This window comes from Marmota monax, unplaced genomic scaffold (genome assembly GCF_021218885.2).
Source record: "Marmota monax isolate L192 unplaced genomic scaffold, Marmota_monax_Labrador192_F-V1.1 WCK01_AAM20220418_F8-fsc00055, whole genome shotgun sequence".
In the NCBI taxonomy this organism is placed as follows: Eukaryota; Metazoa; Chordata; class Mammalia; order Rodentia; family Sciuridae; genus Marmota; species Marmota monax.
Genome location: NW_026695205.1, coordinates 8,771,929 through 8,793,450, shown reverse-complemented (window position 1 = coordinate 8,793,450; position 21,522 = coordinate 8,771,929). Strand labels below are relative to the sequence as shown.

The 21,522-nt window shown below is 36.2% G+C and overlaps 1 protein-coding gene across 1 annotated transcript; it reads left to right on the top strand.

Annotated features, from left to right (window-relative positions):
• Window positions 1-75: 75 nt before the first annotated feature.
• Blzf1 (basic leucine zipper nuclear factor 1) lies at window positions 76-20,797 on the top strand. The gene is made up of 7 exons (XM_046430222.2): window positions 76-391; window positions 1,099-1,179; window positions 8,789-9,228; window positions 10,436-10,635; window positions 12,667-12,795; window positions 14,595-14,814; window positions 18,888-20,797. Exons 2-7 carry the CDS (start codon window positions 1,149-1,151, stop codon window positions 19,071-19,073), a joined length of 1,206 nt encoding a protein of 401 aa, XP_046286178.1. The 5' UTR covers window positions 76-391; window positions 1,099-1,148; the 3' UTR covers window positions 19,074-20,797.
• The last annotated feature ends 725 nt before the right edge of the window (window positions 20,798-21,522 follow it).

Below are 21,522 nucleotides of genomic sequence, written 5' to 3'. Positions count from 1 at the left end.
TTCCTCCGTCCGCACTTCCGTTCAATTGACAGGTGACCCGGAAGTTCAAGCTAGTAAGCGGCTAGGCTCCATATATTGCTATGTTTTACTTTTAAATATGCTCCTGTGCACTTCTCGCTTACAGAGGTGTTACACTGTATTTTCAATGTCTCTCGAGTTTAAGCGCACCACAGAGTATTGTCTTTCTCTTCTGGAAAAGCCTTCCGGAAACGAAACCCTGAGTAACCGGAAGTGGCGGGCGGGGCGCCCCGGAGTCCGGAAGGCCCGGGGCGCGTCAGGTGGGAGGGGAGCCGGTAGAGCGAGCCGGTGACGCGGAGCCCACGGCCTGCGACGTGGGGCCGCCCGGAATCGGGAAAGAAGGGTCTCGGCGCAGGTTCCTGAGCCGGCTTAGGTAACTATGGGAGGGCATGGGGTTCTCGGTCGCGGGAGGAACGGGGGTCGACCTCCCGGGCCGGCCTGCGGTTGCGGGTCTCCTGCGTCCAGAGCCGGGGCCGCCGGCGAGAACGAGCCCGCGCATTTGGGAAACCGGTCAGGGGCCTCCGCGCTGCTTCGCGTCGGGTTCCGCCGGTGGCCTGGCGCCGCCACGCCGGCTGTCATCGAGCCTGCCGTCCGCCGCGTTGAGGGCCCCGCGAGCCCAGGGTAGTCCCGGGAGCCTGTGCGGACGTGGCTGGAGGCGCGGTGTGCATCATTTTGACTGTCTTACCAAAAAGGGCAAACTGAATTATCTTGAGTAGTACTTTCGTTGCTTCTTAAACGTGTAAACGGATGCGCTTTGTGTCTCCTGAGGGAATAAGTACTTTAAAATTCCTCTTGTCCTATCAGTGGTATAAAAGCTCTTTCAATAACTTAAGCGTTTCCAAAATTCAAGACACACCTCTGGCAGTTTAGACTGTACTGGTGAGGATGGTAAAACGGCATCTACAAGTAAACTATGCCGAATTTTTTTATCACCTGTGAGAAGGGAATGTGGAGATTATTTCCCTAAGTGCTTGGGTTCTAAAAGCAGAAGTAATTAAAATACACATTTTTAACTATAGACATTTATCAACTGTGTTTATATGATATCATTTTAACTCTCTTCTGTGTATACGTTTTTAGGTTTTTTTCCAGTGGAAGTCTTGAAATACATTTTCATTAAAGAAAAAAAAATGGCTACTCTTAAAAGTTTAGAAACCAAAGGTAAGTGTCCTTACTTTGATGATACCTGTTTTTAAGACATGAAATTTATGATATGAAGGAATAATTCAGCCAGTTGAGTAAATCTCATAGATTCCTTGGGAATCATTTGTGTTTCAGATCTCTTCATGTTTAATTAGTAATTCAACTTTTATATTTCAGTACTTCAGATAAACCTTAACATCATTAGGTGGTATTTGTTGGATGATTACTTACTTTTAAAAGTTTAGTGTAACAAAACTGACTTGAACAATGTATTACCTATCCACTAGAAGAACAGGATTTAAATAAACAAAAATAAAGTATACCAGCAAGGCTACACTCTGAGTAGGCATTAGGAAAAGATCTGGGTTTCTTTCCTTGGGGTTTGCTGACACTCTTTGATGCTCCTTGGCTTTTCCATCCTCGGTTTACGTGGTGTTCTCTCCGTGTGCATTTTTCTGTATCCAACTTTCCCCTTTAATAAGGGCAGCAGTCATATTGGATAAGTGACTCACCCTACTCCTGTATGATTTCATCTTAACTATATTTGCATGATCCTTTTTCCAAATAAGGCCTCATTCTGAGGTACTGAGGTTAGGACTTCAGCATAAGTATTTGGGGGATACAGTTCTACCTATAGCACTTGGCCGTGTTCACTAGTCAGCTTGTAGTCCTGCTTTGCTTGTAATATTCTTAATCATTCCCTGCCTTTTTTAATATTTTTATTTTTTTTTTTTATGTGGTACTGAGGATCAAACCCAGTGCCTCACATGTGCAAGGCAAGCGCACTGCCACTGAGCCACAACCTCGGCCCCATTCCCTACCTTTTGAAATTCATTCTTTCCATGACTTCCAAGCTACCACTGTGTTGTCAGTCTGCTCTTTACTGCCCAACACAGTAACCACATGTGACTATTTGAATTTAAATTAATATTTTTAAAAAATCAACATTTAGTTCTCAGTCATATTAGCTACAACTGTTTTAGTCAGCATTTTTTTTCCCTGCTGTACCAAAAGACCTGACCAGAACAATTGAGGTCTCAGTCCGTAGATAGCTGACCCCATTGCTGTCGACCAGAGGTGAGGAAGCACATCATGGTCAAAGGTGTGGCAGAGGAAAACAGGTTATAACATGGAACCAGGAAGCAGAGAAAGAGAAAGAAAGAGATAGCTGTATTCTCCAGGGACAGAAATATATACCCCAAAGGCACACCCCCAATGACCTACCTCCTCCAGCCATGTGCTACCTGTTTAAAGTTACTACTCAATTCCTATCAAGGGATTAATACACTGATTAGGTTAAAAGTCTCATAATCATTTCACTACTAAACTTTCTTGCATTGTCTCACACATGAGCATTTGGGAGATAGCTCATATCTAAACCATCACAGCCTCCAAGTACTTAGTAACCAAATGTGGCTGGTAACTCTGATATTTCTATCATTGCCAAAATTCTTTTGGATATTGCTGCTGTAGCAGTATCTCCTCTATTTTTCAGACTCCTCTCTGGTTTATGTTTTAAATATCAGTGTTTTTCAGCTCTCTTTCTCTTCTACTCTCAGAGTTTCTATGATTAATTATCTGTAAGAACAACTTCCAAATTTATCAGTAGCTCAGATCTCTCCTGTTGAGATTTAGAATTTTATAGACAACAATTATTTTTTCTTAGATATAGACAACAATCTTGACATGTCCCAAAGTAAACTCCTGACCCAGCTCATTTGGGGAATAGAGTCAAGTTCTTCCTGCCAGAGCCTTTAATAAGAGATAGGAAGCAGTTTTCTAGAAGCAAACTTTTCAGGAAGCATATTTCCAGTAGCAAATTCTATTTATTTCAGTCCTTAAAAAGGGATATAGTAGCTTAGTGGTTCAGCACTTGCCTAGCATATGTGAGGCACTGGGTTCGATTCTCAGCACCACATATAAATAAAATAAAGGTACATTGACAACTAAAAACAATTTAAAAAAATAAAAGAAAAAAAAGGATTCAGATATGTTCAGGAAACAACAAAGAAAGGTCACACTAATAAGTACTTAATTGAATTTAATATAGCTAGATGCAACAACTGTTCTTTTCACAAGTCACTAAAACAGCTAAAAAGTATTAGAATAAGTAAATCAAAGACTAATCAAAGTAATAAACTGGGAATAAATGGGAAATAAAAGCAATTAAAATGATAACTAATGTGAAAACAACTAGCATGGCATTTAGCAAAAATTATGATTAGTGATTAAAAGCTTGTTCTTGCAGTGCCTCTGAAAGTGTTATTTTTATTGTTATTGTAATGAGGATTAGAGTTATAAAACAGCACTTTCATATACTTTATTTCATTTGATCTTCATTATCTAATAAGGAAGACAATCCAACCACTAGTGCTATTCCTACTTAATATAATGCTAACAGTGAACAAAAGTTACTTGTATTGCATAGCCTGAGAAGACATGTACTTAGGTTTGACCTTGTCAGTTGTCTGCATATCCTGTACCTGCCTCAGGTGAGAAACATGGTTATGTTCTTGATCATTGGTTGTTTGGTTTCATACTAGAACTTCCTCTCGGAAGACATATGAGCAATACTGACATCATTAGAGTGATATATCATTGCTGCTGGAGCTTTTCTGAAGGAAAAATCTGTCAGACTGTAACTGAGTTAGGAATTAATGGTTCAGCGTAAAGGAAAAACATAAGCACTTTTTAAAGGAATTAGTTATTGAACATACACCTGAAATCTCCCAGATGTGTGTAAAAGATTGATAAGCTTCATTAGCACTTACTCATTGTCTCCGTGCCAAGCACCATTTCTGTAGCTAGTGATATAAAAAATAGGAAACATTTCTACCCTAAGAAGCTTTCAATAGTTTAGTCTGCAAGAGAAACAAATTATCCTAAAATACTGTAGTATTTCCCTTTTCTGAAAGCTCCAGGGGATGGGAAGAGGGTGTAGTTGAGTGATTTATCCAAGTTTAAACAATACATAGCAATGGGGACTTTTACATTATTCTGACTCAGGGTCTGATGGCAGGGGGGACTTAAATTCTGATGCGGTCTGGTGTTCCTTCTCTCCCTGCTGACTTTTTTTGTTTGTTTGTTTGTTGTGTGTGTGTGTGTGTGTGTTTTTTTTTTTTTTTTTGATTGATTGAGTATCTTTCTCTGTAGATTCACAATGTTATGAATAAATGACAGTATTTGTTCAATAACAGATTGTAAAATCATACTTTTTGCCTAAATATTCTGGAGCAAGGATTGGCAAATGTGGCTCTTGGGCCTCCTTGAAAATGGTTGTGATCAGACTGATGATAGGGAACAGTAACTTTGAGTTCCACATAAATCAGATGTTATCCTAAGTAAAAAGATTCCTGCTGTTTTCATAATTAAATCTTTAGTACCAACTCTATTCCATAATCATTTTAGTTTGAATTTCATCAATAATCATTGCTTTTTCTCTTGTGTGTTACATACCTAACTAGAATCCTTGCTTTTACTTCCTAATTCACAAAGCCAGAAATATTTATTCTCTGGCCCTTTACAAAAAATGTTGCCAACCTCTACTCTAGAATGTTATAGACTAGCAACCTTATTTCTTATGTCCTTATATTTCACCAAAAAGAGTGAGGCATGAAATTTAGATATGATTTAGTTTGCTGGTAAGTGATCACAGGTGGAGGTAGTGTTGGTGAGTACCATAGTGGTGGTCTTGTTGATTCCCCTCAAAGAGTGCAGAAAAGCAAGGGATGATGTTTTGCTTTACTCAAACATCACTCATAATTATGGAGGTGGTACCATAGGGTCTTGAGAGAAGGTAATTGCTCATGAATGTGCCCTAGATTATGCCAGTACATATGTAATAAAGGTATCTATGTGTGTCACAGGGAAAATAGAATTATGAACGGTAAGCTACCAGATGAGAAAATGTCAAGCCCTGGCTCTCATTGCCAGCTTGCCCTAGCATGTTAGCTAGAATCAGTTGTGAGACAGAGCTGCCATGTGATAACGTAGCACAACCTTGATATTCATAAACCTTGAGTGAGTAGAACAATTCAAATAAAGTTAAGAATAAATTTAGCCAGGCGCAGTGGCACACACCTGTAATCCCAGCAGCTTGGGAGGCTGAGGCAGGAGGATCATGAGTTCAAAGCCAGACTCAGCAAAAATGAGATGCTAAGCAACTCAGTGAAACCCTGTCTCTAAATAAAATACAAAATAGGGTTGGGGATGTGGCTCGGTGGTTGTGTGCCCCTGAGTTCAATCCCTGGTACCGCCAAAAAAAGAAAAAAAAACTGTTCTGACTTGTGTAGAAATCCTATTCACCTGTGGTCAAAGTATCACACCTGCTTGTCGTATCTTCATCCTCAGTGGGCCCGAGTGCCACTTTTTCTTGTTGTTTTTATTAATCCTTAATAAATAGTTGATTCTAAGTTCTCGAATGCCAGAATGTCTTATTAATAAAATAAAATTCACATTAAGTAAAGTTAAGGCAAAACCAGATTTTAAGAACATGAGAATAGTTTTTTATTTTTAAAGTAGTTCAGTGGATATTCTAGCAAGTGCTAATAAGCTACAGCATGTTTTAAATAATATACAGATCCTTTATCTCACTTTCTGAAATGCTCACTTGCTTATCTTTATGAAATTCAAGTCAGTCTCAAAGATCCCAAAAGTTTTTATATTTCATATTGAATTGGCACTATTTTATTCTAGTGTACATATTTTATGAATAGAGCACATTAAGTCCATCCCAGATTTCTTTCTCCCTCCCCTCTAATGTAACATGAAATTCCTAAGACCCCCAAAGTTTGTCAGGAATTTCTTTAAAGAAGAATAATAATGATCACAGTAGGCCCTAATATTTAATGAGTGCTTATTGTGCCAAACACCATTCTAAACACTTCACATGTGTTCTTATTTACTTTTAAGAATTGTATTAAATCATAGGATTGAGCATGTCAAAAAAGTAAAACTAAATAAGAACATAAGGAATAGACTAATAGATTATAGATTGATTTTTGAAGACAGTTTGGCAATACAGATCTTCACCAGACCCATTATTGGTAATTTATTTGAAAGAAATAAGTACAAGTCAGTTATGGTAGTGCATTCCTATAATCCTAGCCGTATGGTAGGGTCAGGCAGGAGAATTGGTTGAACTCAGAAGTTCAGGGCTAACCCTCATAATATAGTGATAGGTTGTCTCAAAAAAGAAGGAAAGAAAGAAGAATGAATCCAGAAGTCGAGAGGTTGAGGCATGAAAATGTTCACTAAACCATTATATAATAACACTATTTATTATAGTGAAAATTTGATAAAAGCAAGTATCCAACAATATAATAAGTGAATTCTAATATAAACATGAAGCCCTATATTATAGCCATAAAATGAAAAATATGAAGATTATAGCAAAAGAGAAAAATAATGTTAAACTTATAAAATTTATTATGATTACGAGTTATTATGATTATAAAAATACCAAAGTAGTTTGATATAATAAGTATTTTATAGTGATGATAACATAGGTAAATTTATTCTTGTTAATATCTTTAGTAATGTATATTTTAAAAATAGTAATAGAAACCAAAGATGTGTGACTGTGTGTGAAGACAATCTGTTCTATTTAGTAGTTTTTGTATCTGTGTAATGAAGTTTGGAAGAGGAAGAAAACTGAGTTTAGTAAAAGTAGACCTAACAAAGAAACCTCAGGAAGTTATTCTGGTTAGATATTTCCTTTGCATAAAACACCTTGGCAGGTAACTTTTGAACTTTCTTAACATTGCCCCAAGAATGCTTACCTTTTTTATGGTGCTTTGGCCAAAGAACTCCATTTCAGGACCGTAATTCTAAGAAAGAGGGTGACAACACAGTCTGCTTCAGTTTGGAATGTTCACAAATTATATCTCTCTCAATGTGGCTTTGGACATCAGAAACTCCAAAGAGGTTTAATTTTAGTAAGACCTTATTATTGTTCTTACCAAGCTCAATGAGTATGGTTACAGTGAAGTGTGATTTATATTTGATATAGTAAGATATTTTATTTAGTAATAATCAAAACTAAGGACATACTTGTGCTTTTTTTTTCTTACTAAGAATTCTGTTTCAGGTCTTTGTCTTAGGAGATTACATTATTTATACCAGTTATTATTTATATATTGAATATATAACATTACTATATGTTATTTACATAATTTATACACACACGAATATGAGATTTGGCTAAACAGTAATGAAGTCACTAAAGAGCAATCAGTAATTCATGATTGACTTTAATGTTTTTGTAGAAATAAAATTTCTATCAAAATATACCTTTATTGCATGCACCTCACTGTACATTACCCTGTAATACATTTTTTAAAAATATTTATTTTTTAGTTGTAGTTGGACACAATACCTTTATTTTATTTATTTATTTATTTTTATGTGGTGCTGAGTATTGAACCCAGGGCCTCACACGTGCTAGGTAAGCACTCTTTCACTTAGCCCCTACCCTTTAATACATTTTATCTTTTTTATTTCCTTTTTGTGGTAATAAGGAATTAATCCAGGGCCTCATGGATGTTAAGCACAGGCTCTACCACTGATCTATATTTCCAGTACTCATTTTGTCTTTTCAGGTGAATATCCTGTCTCTTAAATTAGATAGTACTTCTTCCCAATGAAGTGGTCAGCACTGCCTCAGAATGTCTGAACTCTATAAGGCACTCAGCACCATGTTCGCTACCTATAATCATCAGAGTTCATTATTATGATCATCGTTGCTGACCTGTGTGCTTGTCCTCTACCCTTTCCATATTCTCATTCATATCTTTTTCGTCATAAATTTGTTATTACTCATGTGTGTATTGAGTATTGTGTACAAGTACTTCACGGGGAATATAGTATACCTAAAAATAAGTTGACAGCCACTGGAAGAAACAGAACACCAGTAAAATAATTTGAATATGGTATGGTGAAAGTGAGTTCTATAGAAGTTTAATCTGACAGTACAATGTTTCAACTTCTGTAAGCAACACTTAAACCCTTAGGTTTAAAAATATGACTCAGTCTTTGCCTAATCAGTTCTCCAGTTTAACATGTTTTTCTTTACCCTTGTGCAAAGCATTCCTTGCCAGGAGGTCACAAAAAAACTTGAATTTGTTTTGAGGTACATAAATGGTTTGTAAATGTGTACATGTAAAGCTGATACTTATTTTATATTTAACTAAAATTATCATCTACCATGTGCCAAGCACTTGATCTTATTACATTCTTTCTTACTACACCTTATAATATCTTTCCTAATTTCCATTTTGCATATTAGGATATAGAGATTAATGGAGAATTAAATTATTTATCTAGATCCCCAGCACCAAAAAAAAAAAAAATTATTGACCTAGGATCATATTAAGAAGAAGTCCAAATCAAATGTTGTGATTCCAGTTGTCTTGCATCTTCTTCTGAGAGATGCACTTAGACAGTTTGAGCCTGGAAAACTCAGTTCCTTGACAAATGGTTGTTTGGAAAATTACTTTTTACTCTGAATGTTTTCCTTTTTAAAAAAAATTTTTGTAGTGCCAGTAAGTTTGAATGTTAAAAAAAAGCAGTCTTGGCATTTCCTTAGCATTTCTTTCTAGTAATTCGAGTTTTGTTTCTCCTTTCTTAGTCACCCTTACTTCAACCCCAATCCGAGGAGCAGGAGATGGAATGGAAACAGAAGAGCCACCTACATCTATTGAAACCACCTCTGGAGTCCAGTCCATAAAGCATCACATCCTTCAGAATCCACGGAAGAAAGCAGCTCCTTCAGAGAACCCAGGAGTTCTTCAGCTGGGAAAGATTCTCTCTGAAAAGGCAGTGGAGGTAGAAGCTATAAGAATACGTGTTCCCAAAACTGCTATAACTCATGATATCCCCAACAAAAATGGAAAGGTTAAATCTCTAGGATATCATAGAGGAGAATTTCATGGTCAGCCTGAAGGAGTTATAGAACCTAGAAAGGAACTCTCTGAGGTGAAGACTGTATTGGAAGAGCTCAAGAACTCTGAAAGAAGGTTACTACAAGACAAAGAAGGTCTTTCAAACCAGCTCCGAGTACAGACAGAGGTAAGATTGGCCTGAATCACTTGAATGGGGGGCAACTTTTTACACCTGGACCTTCTAAGCCTGGATAGGAAACTACGTTTCTTCGTGGAAATGTCATTTATCATAGGTTATCATTTCTTTAAAATTTTTCCTCTTATATTTCTCATTCTCTCTGAGGGCTTCTAGAGGGTTGTTATTGGGAACTTATACTAAGCCTAGTCAAGGATGGATATGTGAGATGCTTATAAAAGTAGGTTGTAAAGGTAGGTTACAGTTATAAAGTGCCAAACCAAAGGGTGACCAAATCAATCTATAGTGCTTGATGGTGTTGCTGTGATCTTTACATCTTAGTAAAATTGCCTTAACTCTCCCTTGTTTCTCTATTGGACTGTGTCTTTTTTGCCAGATACTAGTCTTGTGACACCATAATGATTCTTGTCCAACTGTATTAATGTATTTAATAATACACATAAACGTGTAATTTAAACACACATATTTAATATATAAACACAAACATATATATATATTTATAAATTTTGGGGGAGGGGACTGAGTCATATCCCCACTGAGCCACACTCCCAGCCCTTTTTCATTTTTTATTTTAAGACAGGGTGTCACTAAGTTGCTTAGGGGCCATGCTGAATTTCTAAGGCAGACCTGGAACTTGCAGTTCTCCTGCCTCAGTCTCCTGAGTCGCTGGGATTATAGGCATGCACTACCACACCTGGTAATAATATATTTTAAATATGTCTTTAACCAATTTCTAAGTACAAAAGTAGTACATTCTTATTAGATCTTAGTATTAAGATATCTGACAAAGTTTGTCAGAGTACTTCATATACTATTGAATGTACAGCTCTTTCTCCTATTGATGGTCCTACAGTCTCCTGAAGTAGAGAAATGATATAAGGAACCTCTCCTTCAGAATCACTCCTACAATGTTTATGACCACATCAAAACTGAACTCAGATATCTGGTAAATAATAAACATTTTTTACACTAGAGAAAAACACAATGAAAATGGTACCACCCATAACTACACTATTGAGATATGGGCGCTGGGTTCGATCCTCAGCACCACATAAAAATCAAATAAAGATGTTGTGTCCACCAAAAACTGAAAAATAAATATTAAAAAATTCTCTCTCTCTCTCTCTCTCTAAAAAAAAAAAAAAAAAAAAATCTGTGACATTTCTTTGAGCTTATTGTATTTGTTATGTTCTTCTAGGTAAATCGTGAGTTAAAAAAGTTGTTGGTGGCTTCTGTGGGGGATGATCTTCAGTATCACTTTGAACGTCTAGCCCGTGAAAAGAATCAGCTTATTTTAGAAAATGAAGCCCTAGGTCGAAACACAGCTCAACTCTCCGAACAGTTAGAACGTATGTCCATACAGTGTGATGTGTGGCGTAGTAAATTCCTCGCAAGCAGGTATTTTCTATTCTAAATAGTATTTCATTTACTAGTTTTTGTTATCAGGTTTTCAAACCATAATACAAGAAAGTAGATTATAGTACAAAAATTTTTGAGATTGTACTTCATACATCATTTAATATGTGGCTTTCACACAATCTCCCTGAATGGGAAAATAATAGAAGGATCCTTTCTCAGTCTGGAAATCACTTCTCTTGCAGGGTTTAAGATCAAAACAAACCTGTAAATTCAGATATCTGGTAAATATTAAAACTAAAAAAGGCAAAACTACATTTTTTTTTCCACCTTCTATCTGGAGAACTCTAATATTGTTCCCACTGCCTAAGAGGACACTGTCCATGTCCTGTAAGAATAGATCTTTTGTCTATATAAGAGAGCTTCCCAACCTTTTTCTTTCCATCATAAGTAAAAAAAAAGAAAAATACAACATTTTTATGGCATACTTCATGAGGCTACTGTCTAACAGGTAATAAACCAGGTCTGAATCTAGGTGTCTGGACTGGTTGGGAAACTCTGCTATATATCTATTGACTCTTTGTTTATCCCTGTCGACTTTGAGTTACTGGGGACAAGATCTGATGTTATTCATCTCTGTATTTCTAATGCTTAGAAAAGGACTTTTTATGTTTAACAATTACTGATTTAAATTGAATCATCTAGAAAATTTTCACAAAACACCCAAAGGTTTCCATGTTATACTTTAAGAACCACGTATTTTTTCAGGTACTAACATCTCTCATACTTTCTAGTACTTGATTGTTCTTAAAGTTCTTCATTTATTTGTTTTCTAGTTGTGCTAGTATAGTATGCTATTTGAAGAAATGAATTTACTAGTATTGACTTAAATTGAAACATAGTTCTTATTAAACAGTTTAAGAGGCAAATCATGCATATGTCATACAGGTTATTGCAGTATGTAACTTTCTTAACATCCTGATCAACACCTGTGATCACATTCTAAAGACAATAAAAATTGATATTTTAGTTGATTTAACCTATTAATGTCAAAATTGTTTTCCTTTTAAGGAATTCAGTAATAAGTATGGTCTGAAACTTTAAATTTTAGTGTTAAATTTTCAGCTGAAACTATACTTTAAAATTTGCTTCAGTTTCATCAGTAGAGTTGGTCAAATAAAATGTAGTATTTACAATCACTAGAAAACATGAAGTTGGTTCTTCAAAACTGTAAATGAGTTGGGCCAATAATCAAACCACTCAGGAGGCTGTGGCAGTAGGATCACAAGTTGAGACCAGCCTGGACAACTTAGCGAAACTCAAGTCTCAAAAGTAAAACTTTAAAAAAGGCTAGGGTTATAGCTCAGTTCATGTGCAAAGCCCTGGGTTCGATCCCCAGTGCCGCAAAAATAGAAAACTGGGAATAAGATAGTGTTACATGTGCTCATGTGGAAAAAGCTCCAAAATTAGTAAGTTAAAAAAGCAAGGTATGGTAACTTTGTATTAAATAATCCCATTTTTTAAACTGTGTTTATTTTTAACACATACTTTTATGTTGAAATATACATGATTTTTGGTAAAAATGTGTAAGAAACTTTTATGTTACATATGAAAGGATGGTCATGCTAGGCAAGAGGAAAGACTTAGTTTTCATCTTTTAGAAACCTTTCTATTTTTCTGTATTTTTCTAAGGGCAAATTATAATTGAGTAATAAAAAAATAACTCATTTTTATCTTCCTCTTTAAATTTTTCTGTATTTAAAAATGTTTTATTTATTTTTCAAATATGATTAATCTGGAATAAGATTGGGGTAAATTCAAAAGTTATTGTATAGAAAAATTAAGTGTTTCCTTTGTCATTTTACAAATATTTTAACTGAATCCCTTTAATGAGCTCTAAGCTCATAAACCTTTTTAAATTTAAAATTTTCACTAAAAAAATTTTGAAACAAGACAGCTGACTATGTTAAATCTTCTTTGTTTTTGAAAATGCCAGTTACAAAGCAGTATGTTAATTTTTCTTTACAGTTTTATTATCAGAGAATTTGTATGTGAAATTTTAATCTGTTCTAGGGTAATGGCAGATGAGTTAACCAGCTCCAGAGCAGTTTTACAGCGTCACAATCGTGATGCACAAAGTGCTATACAAGATCTCCTGAGTGAACGGGAGCAGTTTCGTCAAGAAATGATAGCTACCAAGAAGTACGGAGCTTGTTTACATACTGAACTCTTCTGGTTTCTCCTGAAGTTTTTGTTGCTGTGAAAGGTTTTTTTTGTTTTGTTTTGTTTTAAATGTGTCTACATTTGATAACTTACTGAACATATACTTTAAGTAGCACTTTAAAACGGATGTCTTGGGAGGTAGGAGGCCTAAAATATAGACATGCTTCTTCACCTGTTCTTAATTAGGGAAATGATTATTTATACCAGTAATAGAAAAAACATATGGAATTAAAAGCTGATTTGGATGGTAGTTTTGTAGTTTAATATAACTCTTGTTAGAAGTCAAGGAATATACCTGTCTTTCCAATGGAAGGTAATCTTTTTGAAGACTTTCTATAGGATTAGAGTTTGTTTTCAAATCCATATCCAGAACTACTCAAGTTGGTAGTCTTTAAAAAAAAAAAAAAAAAAAATTCTTACTTAAAAATAAGCTCCTTGCACTATATATAATTGAATTATTAACAACAGAATCAGTAAGTGTCAAAGAGTAAATTGTATGTGTGATTAAAAGAACAAAGCCTACTATGTCAAAATATCAAAATTCGTGGGAGGCAGCTAATGCAGTGTTTAGAGGAAAATGCATAGCCTTAAGTGCTTATTTTGGAAAAGAAGAAAGGTCTCATCTCACTCAAAAAATTAAACCCAAAGTAAGCAGAAGAAAGAATACAATAAGGATGAAAGCTAAAGTACATTTAAAAGCCAAATGTTAGTTCTTTGAAAAGATAAACTTAAGGGCGCCGAGGTTGTGGCTTAGTGGTAGAATGCTTGCCTAGCATGCAGGAGGCACTGGATTCCATCCTCAGCACCACGTAAATGTAAAATAAAGATATTGTGTCCACATAAAACTTCAAGAATAAATATTCAAAAAAAGAAAAACTTAAGAAACCTCTAGCAAGTTTAATTATGGTAAAAAGAGAAGATTTGCATTAAATGTTAGGAATGACCCTGCAGGTTATATAGACATGAAAAAAAAATCATAAAAGATGATTACAACTCTATGTCAATAAATTCAGTAATTTAGATGAAATAGACTATTAAAGGTAACTCTAGAACATATATATATTGACCCCCAGAACTGCAAAAAAGGAAAAAATATATTACCTAAATAGTCCTAATCTACTAGGTATGCATTTGTAGTTAAAAACCATCTAGTAAGGAAATAAGGGAAATTCTGGGTCTAATTGGATTCACTAGTAAATACTAGTAAACATCTAAGAAAGAAATAAAGTTTACACAAATTCATTCAAGTGTAAAGGATAAAGGAAAAATTTCTAACTCATTTTATGAGACTACCATTATCTTAATACCAAAACCAAAGATATAACAAAAAAACTATAGACTATAGAACAATACCTCTAAGGAACATAGATGTAAAAATCCTTAACAGAGATTTAGTGAATCAAATGCAATAGTATAGAAAAAGATTTGTTCATTATGACAAACTAGGGTTAAGCTCAGGTATTGTAGGTTGGTTTAGCATTCAAAATCAGTGTAAACTCACCAAAAAAGAAAACCCATAGATGCACAAATCAGTAGCTCCTGTACTAAAATATAATAACTAAAAATGTACTATTTTTTGAGTGATTTTCAGATTGACAGATGCTTTTTGTTGTTAATTTATTTGACCAGACTTCCTGGTTTATTGAACTTGGAGAGAGAAAGATACAGGAGAAAGACAGTGTATGATTTCAGAAATATGTTTCTCATTTATTTATTATTATGGATTTTTATATATTGTCTTCTCACTAATGTTCAGAGTTCATGTGTATCTTATGCAGATTTTTGGAGGAGCTCTTGGTCTCCTTACAGTGGGGAAGAGAGCAGACTTACTCCCCCAGTGCACAACCTCAGAGCACAGCAGAACTTGCATTAACAAATCACAACTTAGCAAAAGCATTAAATTCTCATCTTCTGGGGAATGTTGGCATTGGCAGTCAGAAAAAGATACCATCAACAGTTGAATTCTGCAGCTCCCCAGCTGAAAAAATGGCTGAAAAGGTAAAATAGTTTCATGATCTGTGGAATTTCTATTATGATCTCTGGAATTTTACTTACTGAAAAGCAACATGTTATAATGGAAGTACTTGGCATTGGAAGTAGGGAAGTACGGGATCTAAGCCTGATTTTCATACTAATGAGCTTGTGATCATGAAGACAATTATTTTCTCCTCTGAGCTTTAATTTTCCCTACCATAACTGCTGTATTTTGAGGAGAAAAAAATGTAATTGTTTTGAAAGAGGTCCAGTTTTTTAATTTAGTAATCATTAGTGAGTTAAGTAGGTTACTTCTGATCTAAGAAATTATGTAATTCCCACATAAAAGCTGGGAAAGTGCTAAATAATACAAGATTCAAATAATGTAGACCAAGTACCTACAGTTCTGGATGAATTCAGGGCCCATGCAGGTGACCTATCAAATACTATGATCTTACAGTTCTGGGTGACAGCAAAGTTTACCTTATAACTTTAGTACCCAACTCCAGGTCCCCATGTTAGACCTTGTTATTCACTAGAACTCTTCCATTATCAAAATCTTTAACATCTTTCTCTCTGATCTGTGACTCCAATTTCTTTCTAACTCTGATTCTTCCATTTTTACTACCTGTTTCTTGATCACATCATTATTTTTATTCTCTTGATAACTATATTTTTTTCATCTTATCAGCTCACAGCCCCAACTTCTCTTCCTTCTCTGGCATGCCTAGACTTCATTTTCAAGGGCCTTGTTCCCTTGTCCTCCCCAGGTATACTCAGAACCCAGTCTTTTGTCAGTTTGGCTGTTTGCCTTCTTTGTTTCAGTACCCATCAGACCACTACCTCACATTCACCAGATGACTTTGGTTCCTGATTCACAGAAGAAGGAGAGAGTATGGGCAGAAAACTGCCCCAGAGTCCCAGTTGATGTCTGGAAGCCTACATGTATGATGACCCTTTCTTTCCGAGGGAAAGGTATTCCCCCTCTGCCCCAAGCATAGTCGCTCTCTAGGCACATCAGATTCATGAACAGTTATCCCTTCTCTCTCTGTTGACTCTTTCCTTTTCATTTAAGAATATGCCCAGGTGTCATCCATCTAAAAGACAAGTCTCTCTCAGTAGGCCCTGGGTATGGCCTCATCACCTCCCTTCACAGCCTGTTTGTCCTCGCAAGCCATCCACTTCAAAGTGTTGAAGACTCCCAGCCTCACTGTACTTAAAAAGTACTCTTACACAGGTCATGAATGCTTATTTTGTGATCATATTTTACCCAATCAAGCATTTTTTTCCTTCAATCTCCCTTGACTTCTGTGACATTACTCTTTCTGAGCTCTTCTTTATAGACATTCTCTACATCTGCACATTTCTGCTCATTATAGAGACAGCTAAAAACGGAACAGCCTCTTTTCTCCTAGCTTTTACATTTGTATACCCCCCTAAAAAGAAGAAAAATAACTTTCTTTCCTATATTCCATATCTTAGTGACTGTTCCTATTGTATATGGTATTTTCAGGATTCCATAAAATAATGCATTTAAAGGCCATAACAGTTTCTAACATACAGCAATTTCTCAACTAATAGTAGCCGTGATTTTTATTTTTTTCCTTCAGGCTCCATTCCTGTTCATTTTACCATCTTCTTAGTTCCTTCTGATTTACACACACACACACACCCCTACACCTGCCCTGCTCCCAAGTTCCAGCTCCTGACTTACACCCTTGACTGGGTCAGTATCCCTGGCTTTTTTTTTTTTTTTTAAACCTGCCTCCAGGCCATCTTGAGCTACTTTCCCAGAGGGTTGTTTTTTAAATGCCAATACAATAATCATATAGCTCCCAATCTCCCTCATTATTGAATCTAAATTTTTCATATAGTAGAGAAGAATTTTTGTAATCTTTTTTTCATCCCTCCTTCTCACAGATCATTTCACAGGTGCCCCTACCACTCTGCACTTCACATTCTAGCAGTGTTGACCATTTCTCATTCCACATACTTACCCTTGTGTTCCCATCTCCCTAGACTGCTTCCCAGCACCTGACCTGTTGCCCAGCCTCTGCACCACCTGGATGAGTCAGTTTTCTCTAAGTCTCACCGGCAAGTCTAGATGTGCATTCTGCAGGCTTCCATTGCACTAGCTCTTCATTAGCTCATATTTGTTTGATTCTCCTTCCTTATCCCAAACCATGAGCTGCTTAAGGGGTAGGGAATATGTCTTTGTTTCCTCAAGGTGTGGAATCTGTTGTACATAGTAGGGACTCAACTATTTACTGAATGAGTCAGTGCCTAAAACTATACTTATCACCTTTATCAAAAACATTGTTTCCTCTTTTCTACTATTTGTTGGGAAATTATGTCAATGCATACTTGGTTACTACCAGGAACATTTGGAGTAATGGACCACTCCCTCTTTTTTAAAGTACTTTCTTCCCTTGTTTTTTTCCTATGCTACAATTTCCTGTGTTTTCTTTTATCTGACCATTCTATTTCAGAATATTGGCGATTCTCAGGGCTTGATCAAGATTCCCTTGTTCTCTTAGTCCTTTATCCCATCACATTTTCCCATTTAACAAAACTGATAACACTTCTTCCTTAGGATTTCTTGAACCTTTCAGCCCCATTACCTCAAGTTGCCATTATTTTTTTTTCCCCCAGAGATACACACGAGAGTTTATTTGTCAGAGCTGACAAATAAAGGCACATGCCTCCATAGTGAAGAGAGGCCAGTTGCCATTATTTTTTAATCAGAAAATTGCAGTGATTTACCTTTCTGTCTTTTTCCCTTGTCTGCCCTAATGCCTCCTCCTTTTCCCATCTTCCACACCATGTATAGCATGATCTTTGAAAGGGACAATGCTTAAAAATCAATCCTTGTCACTTTTAGCCTAACATCCAGAAGCATTTCTATCCATTCTGATGTCTCAGTCTCCTGTTGAATTTCCTAAGCATTTTGTTTCTCTCTAAAGATCCATAATGTGACAACATATATATATAGGGTATTTGGAAACTTTATTTTCCCCTCCGAATTTATAAGTAACTTTAAGCCTCTCTTCTTTGCTTGTTATCTTATATTTAACTAGGTTGCGTAAAATGGAAAGATCTCAAAAACTAAATTGAAAAAGCACAGTTTATTTGAAAAATAGAGGTCCTAAAATAGAATGATGGCTTTTAAGTGATGCTGGGATATTCTTAAAGTAGCGCTGGTGTGGGTGTGGTGGTAACTTAGAAGGATAAAACAATCTTCTAGACAACATCAGAGCAGGGAAATGGGCCTCTTCAGCAATTCTTGTAAGCTCCTTTGAATAAGCCCTCCAGAGAGAAGGACTTTTCTCTGGTTGCTTTCACAATTTCCTTCCAATTGCATTGCCTACCTACTTTGAAACATAACTCATATTCATCATGTGACAATTATTGGGAGAATATGAATAAGAGATAGAAGAGCTGTGAGCCAGACGTGTTATCTTTATCTTTATAAACATGTTAGAGAAATATTTTCAATCCAAAAGTTCCTGCTTTGATTATCAGTAAAGGAGACTAAACAGGAAAAGTCAGGGTGAAGAATAGGGAGAGTGATAGTATTATGGAACACAAGAAATGAAAACATGATTGTTAACACAAACTATTGCATATAAGTTGGAAAAAGAGAACTGAAAAGCCATTTATTTTACAAATAAAAACTAATCATACTGCAAAATAGCATTTGATAAAAGAATGAAAAGCAAAATCTTGATTTTAAGTAGTTGAATGAAAGATTAAAGAAGACATAGTGAACACCATTTACTTAAAGATAAAAATTGACATCACAAGGTAGAATTGATGTAAGCTCATTTTCTGTTTTTATTCCTGTCAGTATTCATAAAAGAGCATTAATTTTATCATTCTTAAAAAAACATGTAACAGTGTAATTAATAATAACTAGGAATTTTTGTTAAATGTATGGTTGCGGGGGGATAAGTTCTCAAATTCATCCTTCAGATGTGATTTTTATAAGAATTCCATATTAGTGAACTGGAACTTTATAGGTAGTCATACATCAGTGAAATGAAAGGCTTTTATAGTTCATACTACATACGTCTAATATTACCTCTCGTTTTCCTTAGGTTCTACGCATTTTGGATCCAGTCACCTGTACAGAAAGCTCACCTGATAATCTATTTTCTCAGTCTTCACCAACCACATTACTTGCTACAAAGAAAAATATTGGACGATTTCATCCCTATACTAGATACGAAAATGTAACTTTCAATTGCTGCAATCACTGCCAGGGAGAACTTATTGTCCTTTAATATTCCATATGTTGGAGGCATGTCCAAGAGTCATTTTTATTTGGGAGTTGGGTTCTTATAATACAAGGTAATGTCACTTCCTCTTTACATATCATATATCTACAAAGATATTTTATGTTCTGGACTTCAGATTATCCTTTCTTAATAAATATCTCAGGGTACAAAAGCAAACCGTGTAGGTATGTTTAGAGTACAGGATAATATCCAGGCAAACACAATGTTTATGCTAAAAGACTCAAAAAGATTTTCTACCTGTCTTTGAGGCCCCAAATTATTATTCTTATATTATTCATCATTATATAAGAAAATGTTTCATTTGGGTGCACTACTGCAGACAAACTAAATCCATGAGTCAAATGTCACCATACCCATTCATCTGCTATTGCCTAAGCTGGTTTTGAACAACAGCAGAGTAGATGCGGCAGGACTTGTAGACCCTTGAAGGATTGTTCTTTACAGAAAAAAATTTCTAACCCTTACATAAAAATAATACCTGGGAGACAGGGTGAAGAGGTTACAATCATTTTTGCCGCAGTCTGGCTGGGCACAATTCAGGAGCCACTTGTCAAAAGAAACGAACTTTATTTTTAGAACACACACCACACCACACAGCTCCTCAGGAAAAACTCTCAGAGGCCAACTGCCACCACCAGCTTCCCACAAGCCTCTCAACCTCCCCCACTCCTCCTGCTCTTGAGGCTGATTGGCTGGGTCATGTGGGTAGAGCCAAAAAAAGTCCCCCAATGAGCAGCTCCGTGGTCTGAAAGGGCGGGGAAACAGCCCAATGAGCATCACCGCGGAGGAGCCAATCAGTTGGCAGCTAGAAGTTTGCTGGGGCCGCTGTGAGCCAATCATCAGCTGGCAGCTGGAAGTTTGCTGGGGCCCCGTCGGCTGTGGCTCTCAACATCTCCCCCTCTCTGTTTAAACAACAAGCATGTGGCTTAGGGACCGTGCCTGCCTTAGGTTGTCCAATACTACATATGGTCCTTACCCGTCATCAGATGAGCTGACCTCAAGGCATCAGCCTCCTGTCTTAGGTGGTACCATTGCAATTGGATCTTACCCGTCATTGACTACCCGTCCAGCATACAGCCACACCTGTGGATAGGTCTTTGTACCAGTAGGGGGGTGAGGTTCTTTGCCTCACCTCTGTTGGCCCCCAAATTTTAGCTGAACGACCATGACAAGCAGAAGGGAGGAAGATACACCAAGCCAATTGACGGCTCCTTTTGGAAAAATTGTACCACCGATGACACCATCAGCAAAAATACCCCAACACTACCACAAGTCGCTGCACCAACAGATAGTTCACAATGCATACAAGTGATACATAGTCCAGGGAAGTTCTGCAAGCAGTTCAGTGATGGCTCCTTTTGGAAAAATTGTACCACCGATGACACCATCAGCAAAAATACCCCAACATTACCACAAGTCGTTGCACCAACAGATAGTTCACAATGCATACAAGTGAGTTCACAATGCATACAAGTGATACATAGTCCAGGCAAGTTCTGCAAGCAGTTCAGTGATGGCTATTGCAGAAGCTGTAGATTGGTTTTATCTTTGTCTTCACCGGCACTGGGATGAAGATAGGAATTCTGGCAATAATGTCTAAGGAAAAAATTATGTAACATTCCAGAAGGCACTAAAAACAATTTTCTTAACAATTTACATTATCTTGAACAGAATTATTAAATATAATGAAAAGGAAACGTGAAAGTAAACAGATCTTTTAACCTCCTTTTTTTCACATATTAAAACAATCCTCAACAGCTGTTTACCCAATTTAAATTAAACCGTTTAAATCGTGAATAAAAAAAATATTTGGATCCATTTTTTCATGAGTGCTCATCATATATGATATATGTACATACGTACATACAACATAAAACACAAGTGTGCACACATAATACATACAACACATAACATAATAATAAAGGCCTTATAACTTTTTACAGGTGAAATCTCCATTGCAATGTTTAAAAACTATAGTCAAAAAATAGAACTGATCAGCAAAACATTAAACTAGGTCTGTATGAGCTCAAAAAACAAAATAGAACTTCATGATGTGGGAAAGGGCAATAATAAAATAGGTATTGAAAAAAGCATCCTGGTTCTGTCGCAGATGTAAGGATAGCCAAACTGAAGTTTTGGATATCAGCTGTTATGGATTTGAGCCAAATCATCTTCTTTTTGGTCTGTAGAAATCACTTTAGTTAATCTCTCTGGAATCCAAATCGGCTGCTGTTCTTCTCCCTGTGGAAACATACAAACAGACCTCTGACTCCAGACAATTACTGGGTCAGGACCTTTCCATTGTCCTGTTAGAATATCCTTCCAAAGTACCTTGGGCTTATGTATATTTTTTGGACACATATGTCTTTCTGCAGCACTAAGTCCTGATGAATCCAAATTTAAAAAGTTTAGAGTAAAAAGGGTTATTTTAAGT

What these genes read in the sequence shown, in the direction of transcription:
- Blzf1 (XM_046430222.2), top strand. Translation starts at nt 1,149, where the DNA reads ATGGCTACTCTTAAAAGTTTAGAAACCAAAG. An exon ending in AGTAAATTCCTCGCAAGCAG is followed by an intron (nt 10,636 to 12,666) that starts GTATTTTCTATT and finishes AATCTGTTCTAG; the next exon opens with GGTAATGGCAGATGAGTTAA. An exon ending in GAAATGATAGCTACCAAGAA is followed by an intron (nt 12,796 to 14,594) that starts GTACGGAGCTTG and finishes TATCTTATGCAG; the next exon opens with ATTTTTGGAGGAGCTCTTGG.